General features: G+C 35.6%; 1 protein-coding gene across 1 annotated transcript in view; it reads right to left on the bottom strand.

The window, feature by feature from the left end:
• TMEM135 (transmembrane protein 135) overlaps positions 1-15,399 on the bottom strand; it is a 222,712-nt gene that overhangs the window by 68,754 nt on the left and 138,559 nt on the right. Inside the window, exon 6 of the mRNA XM_070425819.1 lies at positions 7,398-7,444. Within this exon, the coding sequence (XP_070281920.1) occupies positions 7,398-7,444 (47 nt within the window). The remainder of the gene's footprint in view (positions 1-7,397; positions 7,445-15,399) is intronic.

Raw genomic sequence — 15,399 nt, 5'->3', positions numbered from 1 at the left:
TTGTATTCTACTAAAAAAAAATCAACATTTATATTAGTTATAAAATGTTTGAGCAAGTTCTTTAGGCACAAGTATCTCAAAGGCTGATGAGCAAAAAGTGAAAATAGATTTACCACAACTTTCTACCATAGATAAGAGTACATTCACTAGCCCTAACCGGTTTGGCTCAGTGGATAGAGAGTTGGCCTGCGGACTGAAGGGTCCCATGTTTGATTCCAGTCAAGGGCATGTACCTTGGTTGCAGACACATCCCCAGTAAAGAGTGTGCAGGAGGCCGCTGATCGATGTTTCTCTCTCATCGATGTTTCTAACTCTCTATCCCTCTCCCTTCCTCTCTGTAAAAAATCAATAAAATATATATATTTTTTTAAAAAAAGAGTACATTCACTAAATGGACAGACTAATTTTCTACTCTCCCAAAAAAGTCAGATTATAGTCATACTAGAGGCTCAATGCACAAAATTCGTGCAAGAGTAGGCCTTCCTTCCCCTGGCTGCCAGCACCGGCTTCCCTTTGGCACTGGGACCCGGGCTTGCCACCAGCCGCTGGCAGGCACCAAGGACCTGGGCTTCCCTCGCAGCCCCGGCTTCATCAGGAAGGTCGTCCGGAAAATGTCCAGTCTAATTAGCATATTATGCTTTTATTATTATAGATGACACGAAACTAAGCATTTGTCTCCTCAGAGGAAGTGATTTACATTTATGAAACCAGGTTTTCTCATCTTTTCATTTGCTTTGAGGAAAACAAGAGTCCTAACAATCTCTATACTTTTTCTTTTCATAGGGTAAATTTTGCATTCTTTGGTAAGCCCACTGGCTTAGTTGCTAATTATAGAACTGCCTTCTTTCACCTTATATATCTTCTCAGGATATACGGTTTTGCAAGCCTATGTATATTTTTATAACAAGTTAATTAAACTTTTAAAAATGACAATGAATTTAGGAAGCCAAAACCATTAGATTTTTTTTCCATTTCCTACCTCTTCTATGCATCAGTACTGTTTCATTTAAACCATGTGTCCAAGGCTTTAAACAGTTTCAATTTCCTCCTAATCATGTATCATGATTTCTCCCAGACAAGTAGGTTTAACAATCTACCTATATATGCTGCCATTTTGGATCACATTTTAAACTATCTCTCTTCTCTTTCCCAGTCTCCAACTTGTCACTCTCTCCTGCTTCTGCAACCATTTTTTATCTCCTTAACCTTTCCCATAGTCTACTGAAATAAATAAAGTAATTAATTATTTATGGAAAATACAAAGAAAAACCCTTAATCCCGTAACAACTTGCCCTTTCTCCTCTCTTGAGTTTACTATATTCATTCTACTTCCTCATCTCACATTTCTTTTTTTACATTTTATTTTTTGTAACTTTATGACAAATATAATTGTATATATTTAAAGTCTACAATATGTCACATTTATTTCTTAATCTACTACCCCAACTCAACCAGACATTTCTCTAGCAGATTACCACTGACCACCACGTTGTTAGAGCAAATGAACACATTTTAACACTTACCTTACTGAATGTGTACAGCATTACTACTAAAGATAATGTCCTCATTCCTGAAATTCTTTATTTTAATTAATTTTATTTCCTAGTTTAAAAACAGCAATCACTAATTCTAACTCTACTTTTTCCAAGGTAACAATCACTGTGCTTAGCGCTCACATGTATTACTTCAGTATTTTTCTTACACTGATTGTTGTTACCCATTAGTGGGTCAAAGCAGTTTTTACAACAAATAAAATAAATTAGAATAGAAAAGGTCCAAATGTATTACATGTAGTAAGATTAGGTATTACTCTTGGATGTGTGTGTGTGTGTGTGTGTGTGTGTATTCACAATTCTTATTTTATGTTACAGCAAAAAAAGTTTGAAAGACAATGTCTTATTTAATCCCCCAAACCCACTTATTAGGTCCATATAGTAATTTACATTTTTAATAATGAAGAAATTGATGTAACAGAAGCTATGCAATTTGTCACAGTCAAGCAGCTAGAGTGACAGTCAAGAAAAGACTATTTTATCTCCTAAACTCCAAATACCCACTGATATATATATGACTCTATACGAATGTCTAAAAAAATACTTGGACCTCAGTGTTTGCAGAATCTGTCCTCAATTTCTACACATTTTCTAATTTGTTCAGCTTCCAGTGTTTTGTTCTTCCACATCCAAGCAGCAATCCTCATATCTTAAATCTACTCTTAGCCATATCATTACCACAACTCAGTCATGTTCTCACCATTTCTCTCCTGGATAACTGCTATAATACTCTTCCATTATTTGTCATGGTGTCCCCCTTCTAAACTCCCAATACACTCTCTACATCGCTGAAGTAATACCTTCTAAATAAAAATCTAATTTTTAGGGCAAACTCTCCTAACCCTAAAGTACAACATTTAAGATCTGAATGCCATATATAATTTTCTAGACAAGATTTTGTGAATGTCTAGGCAATCCTTTAAGAAATAGAACCTCTATATTTAAAAGACTTTCATTAAAATCAGAAAATGGTTGAAAGACCCAGATCAAAAGTTCTTTACTTGCATTTAAAGTTATTTCAAAGATATTAAGTTAAGTTTATGTAAAGAGATTCTAGGACAATCAAATGTATTTCACTTAATAACTGTAGGTTATTCAGCCAATAAATAGTTTCATGTTTCTTAAATACAAACATTACATCTTTATCTTGAGACTAATGAAATGCTTTATTAGTTGTGCCTTTCCAGACAGCTGATGAGAATTTATTAAATGGCAGCCACATCACTACTGTTTCTGTCTAAAACAAAATACATTTTAATTTGCACTGGTTTCTATCTAAAAATGCAAAGCTTTTCAATGTTTATATAGATTGAGATAAGTCTGTTGTGAATCAGTTATAGTCTGTAGATTATGCGCTATGACAAGTCTGAGCCTTTTGTTCTACACGTTTGAACTGTTGCTGCTGTTCTTGCAAAGGCAGGTGGAAAAAATTTCCAGCTAGGTACTCACTAGGATGGGATCAACGTTGTCATAATATGCTTTATGATGCTGTCTATTTAAAATTAAATTATATAAAGAAAAATGAAGCTCACAACTGAAGAGGAAGACAAACAATCCAATTAAAATATAGGTCTGGAATAGACACTTCCCCAAAGAGGACATACAGATGGCCAACAGACATGAAAAAATGCTCAACATCACTAATCATCAGAAAAATGCAAATTAAACCCACAATGAGGTATCATCTCACACCTGCCAGGATGACTATCATCAATAAATCAACAAACAACAAGTGCTAGTGACGATGTGAAAAAAAGGAACCCTAGTACATTGCTGGTGGGAATGCAGACTGGTGCAGCCACTGTGGAAAACAGTATGGCAGTTCCTCAAAAAATTAAAAATGAAACTGCCTTATGATCCAGAAATTCTACTTCTAAGAATATGTCCTATAAATTCCAAAATACCAATCAGAAAGGATATATGCATCCCTATGTTATTCACCATAGCTAAGATCTGGAAACAGCCTAAGTGCCCATCAGTAGATGAGTGGATAAAAAGGCTGTGGTATATTTACACCATGGAATACTATGCAGCAGTAAAAAAGGACCTATTACCCTTTGAGACAGCATGGATGGATCTGGAGAGTACTATGCTAAGTGAAATAAGCCAGTCATAGAAAGATAAATATTACATGATCTCACTTATATGTGGAATCTAATGAACAAAATAAACTGACAAAATAGGTCCAGAGACATGAAAGCATAGAACAGACTAACAGATATCTCAGAGGGAAGGGAGCAAGGAGGGCAGGAAGAGATTAACCAAAGAACTTACATGCATATACGCACAGCTCATGGGCACAGACAATAGTGAGGTGAAGGCCTAGTGTGGGCTAAGAGCTGGGTGGAGAAGGGTATAAGAGGGAGAAGGGGGATATCTTTAATACGCTCAACAATAAAAATCTTTAAAAGAAGAAAAATGAAGCTCATTTATATCATTCAAAAAATATTAGTGTTCTCCAGATACAGAAACTTAATGTTGAAAATAAAACTTATGATGTTTACAGGTATTGCTTGTTTCATTATTTTTTTATGAGCAAGATTCATTGTAATAGTTTCGGAACAGCGTTTGTGTTGTTGAGTCTTTCTTTTGCTTCTTAATTAAAATAAAAAAGAGCTAGTAGTTCAAAAGAAACATTTCTTTTCTCCACAAGATGCTGGGAAGATCCTAGTGAAGCCCGAATCAACGACTATGATGAATTCTTTGGCTTGAGAAAATGTGGGTTGCTTTACCCATAAACACACATTTGGAAGTAAAGAAATGTTTTAAAGGGGTGCATGAGACAAAGTATTCTATCAAGTTTTCAACCATGACTTCTGCTTGGTCTGAATTGCAAGTGACAGACAATGCTCTACGGTGAAGCTATGATAACAACATACAAAATAATAAATCATTGAACAAAGGAGTCAGAGCAATTATGAAGTATGCTCACTAGGGTTACACAGAGAGCTTTTGTCTTTCAAAACATCTTCCAAATATTATAGTATGTGTTGGTATCAATAGACAGCCTATGGCTGGATGGGCAGGCTGGTTAAGAGCTAGAAGAAAACTAGAACTCTCTCTTCACATGTTACCTTTATTTAACCCAAGCCTCTAAAGAGTTCCCAGGATTCCATTTGAATGTGAGCCTTATTTCTGGCATACAGATTGAAAATTGAGATCACCATGTATGAGATAATGTATGTGAAAATAATCGTACCTGTAAAAGAAAGCTATTAAAAACTGCAATAGTGTATTTTCTCAACACGTTTTAATAACCAATATTTCATTACTAAAAACATTGTAAGTAAATTCATACAATAAATATTTATGGAGCGATTTCCTCAAGTTTTTCTTTAAAAAAAATTGGACCATTTTCTCTCTATTGAAAGGGGGTCTCATTTCCCTTTTTCCACATTTATGGGTTAGAATAAAAACACAAGTTAACTCATTTCTAACATAAAATATTTCTCTTATCCTCTTTGCAAAAGAGATGACCATAAATGGAGTCCTGGGGACAATATTATTTGATATTTACTTATCAAATGTCATGCAATTAGAACTAAAATGATTGTTAATAAATGGAATAAATGTGTCCTCAAAATATCTATATTTACAATAAAATGAATCTTAACAATAAAATATTGTAATGAAACTGGACTTGCTAACTGTTATGTACAATATTGCTTGTTCATTCCAAACAAACATATAACATTGTTTTATTTGGTTGTAGTACTTTATAAATAGTTTTACTTTACTATTTACCAAACCCATTTGGTTGAGTTATTCAAACTAACTTCTGCCAAGAACACTAGGAATTTGGTGATAGTGCTTCTTTTAGGAGAAAAACAACCCCTTTCCTCAGAAAATCGAAAATGTTTATCTTGGCAGTAAAACCTTATATTGAGCTTTCTGGAAAGTATTTTAAATTGTTGTTTCTGTGACTGAAACAGGAAAAGGCTCTGCAGCTCTGCACCAAAATACATATTTATAGGGTTGATTTTCTTTCTACACCAAAAATACTAGGTTGATGGCAGCAATATTCAAAGAACCATGCTAAAAATTGAGCATTATCACTATATTCAACACACAATTTATTTGTTAAGCCTCAAACACTTCTGATGACTAACAAATGCTAAATGTTGACGAAATATGCTGTCTTCCGGTGCCATATTGGAAAGGGTTATTTTATTTAACTACCTGTTCTGTTAGAAATTTTAACAAAAAGAAAATTTGCTTGATATTATACTTTTCTCTTGTGTATATATAAAAAATATGTTTCTAAGTTTATATCTTTTTTACATTTTCCCCACTAGGTATGCTTTATCCTCAGACAATACAGAACATAGAGATAAACCACATAAACTTTTGCAATACTGTCCTAATAATGTGTCTCTATATGATTATGAAGTTTGGGAAAATTGACAAAAATGAAATAGTTTGCTATTAACGCCTCTACCCCGGCCCTAAATTATTAAAATATGAGACAACAGAAACTGTACGGTATGCATGAGGCTGTATTAAAATGGCAAGTCAAACAATTTCACAAAAACCACCAGATAGCTTCAATGATTTTTCTGTCATTACTAACCGCCATAAAATATTACATATCCCATTACCAACCCTTTGCAGATCAAGTTGAAACTTTATCTATTTTTCTTCCTTCTAACAGCCTGGCTGTCCCTTTATAAAAATAATAACATCATCACTTTATATTTGCATAACATTTTTTATAAAGTTAAAATGTGCTTAACAAATATTTGTTTAGGATGTTCTGGCAGGGAATTAGTTGTTCAAAAATTCTGGTATGGTTAAATTATCTCATTTAGGTTAAAAAAAGTAAAATATCTACCAAATATATCTTATTAAAATCCATAACTGCCTTTGTCAATTAAATACAAATTTTAATTTTAAAAGCCTGGTCTTTCCTGCTGTGACTGAATTCTGCTTAAATCCAGAAACATCAAGAAAGGGTCTATTCAAATGAGTGCAACAGGAGTAAACTAAATGGGAATTACGGTCTTACTGAAAAGGAAGACTAGGAAGAAGTGGACTCTTCCTGAACAAAAATCCTATTCTCATGCTGCTATGGTTATGTAACAATGACAGACATCCTTTTCATTGGCACTAAAATCTTGAGCCATCCTAACACTCCCCCTTATTCCTCAGAGTCTCAGTGTCAATGAAAAATGCAGCTCTGGCCCTGACCGGTTTGGCTCAGTGGATACAGCGTCAGCCTGCAGACTGAAGGGTCCCAGGTTCGATTCCAGTCAAGGGCATGTACCTTGGTTGTGGGCACACCCCCAGTGGGGGATGTGCAGGAGGCAGCTGATCGATGTTTCTCTCTCATTGATGTTTCTAACTCTTTATCCCTCTCCCTTCCTCTCTGTAAAAAATCAATAAAATATATTTTTTTTAAAAAGAAAAGTAAAATACAGCTCTGACAAGCTGAGCTAATTTAATATTTGAAAGGCTATGATTAATGTGCTAGGTTACCTTCACAGAAGACTTAGATTAAACCCTACCATCACTTTTTCTTCTTTAAATTTAAAATGTTAACTGTATTATAAGAATATCTGAAATCAGGTCAGAAAAAAACACCTATCAGAATTTGAGGACTATTAATTTACATATTCAGCTCTCACATTCTATAAGTAGAATGTGAACAAATAAATCTCCATTCCCTCTTCCTCTATTTACTAAGGAGCGTTGATTTACCTCAACCACTCTAGAAACAAAACAAAACAAAACGCATGCCACTCATGGGACACAATTATTTGGGTAACACTTTAGTTACATGGTTGATGAAAATTACAAAGGAGCACTGTTTTTTCTATTAAAATGAGTAGGTGTAACAGAACATACCTGAAAAAGAACATGTACATGGCAGCTGTGATGCAGAACAAAAGGACCTATAACAAGGAGAAAACACATTACTTGCAAATGAACACTGACATTGTCATCGGGCTGTCTAAAAAGCAAAATGCCTACTATTAAATCTTGTACCTGAGACAATTTAAAGATGTGCAAAAGTAGTCATACATCTTTCATTCTCTAATTTCAAATAAACTGTATTAAGATAATAAAGAGTGTATACACACATATAAATATTTATATAAGTATATATATATGCTGTAATTACATATATGTCTGTATATAGACTGAGCAGAAGGATAATACAGTTCAAAAAAGAACAGTCAATTTTTAAAATTATCTCTAAGAATGCCATAGAAAAAAATGAAACCTTGCCATCTACAACAATATGGATAGACCTAGAGGGTATTATGCTAAGTGAAATAAGTCAGACAGAGAAAGACAAATACTATATGATTTCACTTATATCAAGGATCTAAACATCAAAATAAATGAAAGAACAAAACATAAACTCATAGAGAGGACAAAATGATGGTTGCCAGATTTTGGGAGGGGGTGGGGTTTGGAAGGTGGGGTGAACAAAGTGAAAGGATTAAGAAGTATAAATTGGCAGTTATAAAAATAGTCATGGAGATGAAAAGTACAGTTTAGGGAATATAGTGAATAATATTGTAATTACTATGTGTGGCGTCAGGTGGGTACTTGACTTAGTGGGTTGATCCTTTCTTAAGTTATATAAATGTCTAATCACTATGTTGTACACCTTAAACTAATACAATATTATATGTCAACTGTAATTGTAAAAACAAAACAAAACAAGAATGCCTAAAGAAGCAAGTTTTTAAAAAGACAATGGCTTTTATAATTAAATCAGCAAATCCTATCTAATAAGAGACAAAAAGGGTAATTAACTGTACCTCCGCTATGCTTCCCATTGGCTAATCAGGGCGATATGCAAATTAACTGCCAACAAAGATGGCGGCTGGCAGCCACGCAGCTGAAGTGAGCAGGAGGCTTGCTTGCTCCAGTGATGGAGGAAGCCAAGGTTCCCCGCCTGCTGCGGTCTGGCTCTGAACCCGAAAGCAACAATGTTTCAATTATAGAAGCTAAACAAACCCCAGATACCTGCTTTCAGCCGGCCGCGGCCTCAGAGCTGGGAGCGCCAGTGATGACAACAATGTTTCAATTACAGAAGGTAAATAAATCCCGGAATAAAAGAAGAAAAAAGAAAAAAGAAAAAAAGGAGAGGCTGGGAGCCTCAGTCACTGGCCAGCCTGAAAAAGGCCCTCAGCCCCTCACCCAGACTGGCCAGGCACCCCAGTGGGGACCCCCACCCTGAAGGGGGTGTGACCAGCTGCAAACAGCCATCAGCCCCTCACCCAGGCTGACCAGGCACCCAAGCGGGACCCACACCCTGATCCGGGACACCCTTCAAGGCAAACCAGCCGGCCCCCACCCGTGCACCAGGCCTCTATCCTATATAGTAAAAGGGTAATATGCAAACTGACCCTAACAGCAGAAAGACTGGGAATGACTGGTCACATGACACACACTGACCACCAGGGGGCAGACGCTCAATGCAGGAGCTGCCCTCTGGTGGTCAGTGAGCTCCCACATGGGGGAGCTCTGCTCAGCCACAAGCCAGGCTGATGGCTGCCAGTACAGCGGTGGTGGTGGGAGCCTCTCCTGCCTCCTCAGCAGCACTAAGGATGTCCGACTGCAGCTTAGGTCTGCTCCCCGCTGGCAAGTGGACATCCCCCAAGGGCTGCCAGGCTGCCAGAGGGATGTCTGACTGCCAGCTTAGGCCCAGTCCCCCAGGGAGTGGACCTAAGCCAGCAGGTGGTCATCCCCCGAGGGGTCCCAGACTGTGAGAGAGCACACGCCGGGCTGAGGGACCCCCACCCCCACCCCACCCCACCCCCGCCTAGTGCACAAATTTTTGTGCACCGGGCCTCTAGTAAATCATAATATTTATTCACTATTACATTAAGATGACCACATTTTTTTAAATGTAAAATACAGTCAGTCCAGTTGTCAACCAATTCTAATCAATAAGAAAAGCTCCTAAAATATATAATCATCTTTTGTGGGATATAAACCAGCTACTGAAATTTCTTCTAAAAGCAGGCATCAGAACATAGTAAATGTGGATTAAAGCACCCCTCAAACCTACCATACTAAGTACACTATATACTAAGATGTATATGGAAAGAATCCAGAACCCAAGTCCTAATAAAACCTGAGTTATGCCAACACAGTTTTTCTCTTTACTCTCTGTGTTTTATTTTAAATCATTTCTACTGTTATGCCTTCAAATTTACTGGAATCAACCTACTTCATTCATTTCAATTTTATTTAATTTTTTAATTAAATATTTTTATGGCTCCATTTTCTTTCCATTGTTGGCTTATGTTAGTGTTTGTTTTAAGGTTTATAGTTTACATCTTTAAATTGATAGTTTTCATTCAAGTGATATTATACCACTTACCATGTAATACAGAAACTTGTGATACTACTGGTATACTTCCATTTGTTCCCTTTGTTCAATATTTATGATAATATTCTTTACTCTGAAATCTATTTTATCTGATAGTAACAGTCTGGCTGGTAGGAACAGACACTATTCCTGCTGCTATTTGAGTACCAAGCACTTAGGTAAGGATCTACAGTGCTTCCAGGTTATTCTTTCCCTGTACTGTGGCATTTTCCTCACTTACATGCCCTAATTAGTAATCAGCCGAGTACTTTCTCTCTAATCTTTTCTTCTGTAAACTCTATCTGGCATGGTCTACTCTCCACTCTGTTTCCTTAACTCAGAAAGTCCTCTAGACTTTGTCTGCATGACTCCTCTTCAATCCATGCCTGGAAACTCTCTCAATGCATGGCTAGCGTAAGCATAGGGCTCATTTTTTCTGTTCCTTATCTCTCAGGGATCTCTTCCCTTCACTGTCTAATGTCCACTGTTTCAGATGTTTTACCTGCGTTTGAATTGTTTCACTTGCCCCAGAACTGTTATTAGCTCATAGTCAAAAGCAGAGTGTGGTTATTACTGAACTTAAAATTAATTTAAATGAAATAATATTAAAATTCAGTTTCTCATTCACACTAGTCATATTTCATATAATCAACAGCCACATGTGGCAGTAGGTACTATACTATATAAAACAGACATAGGACATTATCTGTAAGTGCAAAAAGTTCCATTAGACCTGTCTGGCTAGCGAATCACATTTTCACTGTACATTTAAGTGCTAATGTTATAACACTTAAAATATTCAAACTTTAGCTATCAGGTATAAATCTGCACACATCTGTTTTTACATTTTACACTTTTATGTCTAAACACCTAAAATTAACACTAATATCACAATTCACACATTTGTGAAAATAATAGAATACAAGCTATTACATAAATTGTAAAAATTAAATAAGATAACATATGTAAAGCCTAATAGAGTGACTAGTAAATGCTCAATAACTGAAAGCTATTAACATGAAATAATTTCTCTGTGCTTCCCTTCCACTGTATGGTATACTTAAACTGGATAAGTAATTTTAAAATTGCTATTTTCACTTTAATTTTTTAACATTTTTAAAAATCAAAAGTTATGTAAGGTCTACTACAATATAGTTCTTCAAGAAGATTACTTAAGTGAAAGAAGCCAGTTACAACCGACCACATGCCATACGATGCCGTTTACATGAAATTCCAGATTATACAAACCTATTTACAGAAAGTGAAATAATTAATGTCTAAAGCAGCGGTTCTCAACCTGTGGGTCGCAACCCCTTTCGGGGTCCAACAACCCTTTCACAGGGGTCGCCTAAGATCATCGGAAAACACATATATAATTACATATTGTTTTTGGGATTAATCACTATGCTTTAATTATGTTCAATTTGTACCAATGAAATTGGGGGTCACCACAACATGAGGAACTGTATTAAAGGATCATGGCATTAAGGAAGGTTGAGAAACACTGGTCTAGAGCTAAGGAAGTGAGGATGATAGGGTTTGTTTACTAATGATACAAAGTTTTTTCTGGGGCCAATGAAAATGTTATAAAATTAGGTTGTATGGATAGGGGCACAGCTCTGTAAATGTACTAAACACCCATGAAATTGACACTTCAAACTGATAAATTTTATAGCATATAAATTTCATCTCAAAAAAACATTATTAAAGCTGACACTTTTAAGGCATGTACATGATTGACACTAAATTCAAAACAATAATAAAAGTACAATGAAAAGAAAGTGCCCTTCCATTCCAGATCTCTGGTATTATATCTGTGTAGAATTCTCTCTCTCTCTTTCTCTCTCTCTCTCTCTCTCTCTCTCTCTCTCTCTCGTGTGTATATACATTTGTACATAGACACCTAGTTAGTAAAAACATGTTTTATATTTTTTGATTTTACACATACACAAAAAATGCTGGTTTACTCAACAGTCAACAAATAGCTATTTAGAGGAGATGAAATAAATATTGAATACCAAACTACACTTCGTAAACATGTACACTTATATCTCTGGAGGTAAATTCTTAGAGCTGGATTCACTGCATAGAAGGACAGGTGCATTTTTAATTTGATACACTCCATTAACATATATGAAAATCGCTATTTCATTAGACTAGTATTTCCCTATGCCCGCAAAAACTGTGATTTATCAAACTGCCTTATCCTTATCAAACTGATGGATAAAATAAAATATACATTATGGGTTTATTCTTCTTATGAGTGAAATGAGCACTGAAGGTTTATAAACCTTTTTGTTTGTTGTTTGATCAGTAGGTTTAACTTCTTCATATCATTTGCCTATTTTAGGATTGATCTTTTAGAAACCATTTTTATTTATTTATTTTTAAATATATTTTTATTGATTTCAGAGAGGAAGGGAGAGGGAGAGATAGAAACATCAATGATGAGAGACAATCATTGAATGGCTGTCTCCTGTACATCCCCTACTGTGGATAAAGCCCACAACCCAGGCATGTGCCCTGACAGGGAATCTAACCGGGACCTCCTGGTTAATAGGTTAATGCTCAACCACTGAGCCACACCAGCCAAGCAGAAACCATTTTTTAAAAACTGATTATACTTCTATGAAATCCCAGGAATAATTTCATTATTAGCAATTTCTATGAAGAATATGGGTGGTTAGATAAAAGTAATCATGTAAAGGAAATCTCATAAAGTATTAACACTACGGTGTCGGGTGAATTTCCCGCCAAAATATAAGATGGCGCGGGCAATTATTTAGGTTTCCCGCGCAAAATCAGAGTTAGTTTAAAATGCCTATATCTTTTGAAGTATGGGTTCGATTGAAATGAAATTTTCGGTTTCTTGTGTAAAAAATGAAAATTTATTCAATCACAGACATTTTTTTATCTATTCAGTACATAAATAATTCGATATATATAAACTAAATACGAAAAACCCAAAAAATACTTATTACCTAAAAATATACACATATTTTTAAAGTTTAAAATAAAATTTTCATAATAAATCAAAACAAATAGAAATTAATAGTTTTTTAGCGTATGATATTTTTCAAAACACGCCCCTTTATGTAGAGGTATATTGCAAAATTTGCACATGTAGCGTGTCTCACTGCGCAATTTATGAACGGAACATACGCGACACCTTCTCAAAATGTTTTTCTTTTTTCCACTTCCGACAATTGCCTGTAACGTATGCTTTCTCATGTCCATCGATAGCCTGCATGGTGGATCAGATGTAGGTGGTTTAGCCCGCATTCCAGAAGTAGACGGTACTGGTTGAAGGTCTGGAACAATGTCCATATCCTCTGGAATATCATCCGTCAACCAGTGGATAGCTGTTTGTTTCAAAAACATTTTAAAACCCATTTTTCTTTGCCTCACTGATTTGTAAACTGCATAAGAATTAAATAATGCGCAATTTATCATATACATTGCCAACCTTTTTGTCCATTTGACCGTCCTCCACAATATCGAATAATATGAAAGGTATTGGTCGGCCCGGTCAACACCTTTCATATGTTTATTGTAGTCAATGAGTGCATTCGGTTTGACAATTTTCTTTTTTGATGTTCTGTCAATATTCTGACTTTCTTCCATCTCCGCAGAATGAATCGAAGAAATCAGGTATACAGGCTTTTTTGATTGCCACACTTGTAACAATATATCATTTTTCCTTATAAATTTTGTTTCACCTTTTTTCAAAGAAATTGTTTGAAAATCTTTAGGTATACCTCGATTTTTCCGGATTGTTCCACATATTCTGAATTTGTTTTTCATAAGTGCTTCACAATTTGCGACGCTATTATAATAATTGTCCATATATATATGGTACCACGAATCAGTGTATGGAGACACTACTGTTTGTATCGTTTCCAATAATCGCTTTCCTTCGCCACAATAAATTTCCATGTTACAGATATATCCTGTATCACTTTCGCACAACAAACGAACCAATATTCCATATTTAACGATCTTGCCAGCATTATATACCCTAAAGAATAATCTTCCCCTCCAAGGTACGATCCCTTCATCTAGTGATAATTGCTGATGAGGTTTGTAAATATTTATAAATTTAGGCACAAAATAATCTAGTACTGGTCTCACTTTGCAAAGTCTATCTGATTCATTTACGATATCCGCATTATTATTGAAGTGCCAAGCTTTCCATATCTGTCGGAACCTGTCTCTCGTCATCGTTTTACCAAAATATGGCGTCTCCGTCCACGGCTCCGTGGTCCAATAGTCATCTCTTCTATCTTTGCGCACCTGTCCCATGAGAACAATTAACCCTAAAAACTTCTTCATCTCTTGAGGGGTTATATCTTTCCACTTTAGGCTTTTTTTTGAAAGTTTGAAATTATTCCTATTTTGATTATAATACCTGTTTGACTCCTCTACAAGAAATTCAAAAAAATCATCTCCGATAAATAATTTCACGGCATCTTCTATATTATTTATAACAGCATCTGTGTTTAATCCTTGATGCCCTAAAAAATCTTCTAAGACCGGTGGATTATCAACATGCGACCATTCTTCTCTCCCGCCTTCTATATCTGACTCTGAGTCAGAGCTGGAGCTCGAAATTCTTCGTCGCCTCAATGTCCTGGGACGCACCATTACTTCATCATCACTAGAATCTTCATCACTTGTACTCGCATTTTCAAGATCGCTATCACAAGAATAATTGGACAACTTTTCTGCACAAAACTCATCATCACTATAGTCTGAATGCTGCAACATTCTAGGTTAAAGCAAATAAAAATAATACTAACTGAAAATAGCGGTACTCCGATAGATATCTGATATAAAAAAATAATTATTATGCGAACACTTTGCGGAACGATTTTATTTTATTTGGTTAAAAAATTCTATATGAATGTCTTTATCACAATATATTTAAATATTTAAACATGTAATAATATTCACAAAACTCAAAACTAAAGACGTCCGGACACAAGAAGTATTTCTCAATAACTATTCTCTTTGCATGGTGAGATATCCAGGGATATCGGTTATAAAATGAGAAAACAATACATTGGTACCCTAACGGTATTGTACTCGACCAGCGCCATAAAGTGTTCTCTACTTACAAGGGATTTTTATGATACCTATTACCCCAATGGGTATGAAACGGTTCGCATACGCAGGTAGGTATCTTTGTGAACGGCAAACAAACAAATATTTGGTAATACACAGTTACAATCGGCCCGAGTTTACACGTTTCCCGCACTCCACCGCAAATCTATATGAACCGAGTTAAGACAGCTCCCGCGGAGTACGCGCAATTCACGCGAGCCGACTTAACTCGTTTCCCGCAATCCAAGTGTTAAGTCAAAAGATTTTAAGTCAATAGTGTACAGAAAGTATGCTATATAATAAAAGGGTAATATGCAAATAGACCAAACGGCAGAACAACCAAACAACCAATCAAAGCGTAATATGCTAGTGATATGCTAAGGCTGCTCAACCGCTCGCTATGACATGCACTGA

This window comes from Myotis yumanensis, unplaced genomic scaffold, assembly GCF_028538775.1.
Source record: "Myotis yumanensis isolate MYYU_CA2020_CCGP unplaced genomic scaffold, mMyoYum1.0.hap1 SCAF_10, whole genome shotgun sequence".
Lineage (NCBI taxonomy): Eukaryota > Metazoa > Chordata > Mammalia > Chiroptera > Vespertilionidae > Myotis > Myotis yumanensis.
The sequence above is the reverse complement of the archived record's forward strand: the minus strand, read 5'-3'. Positions and strand labels throughout refer to the sequence as shown.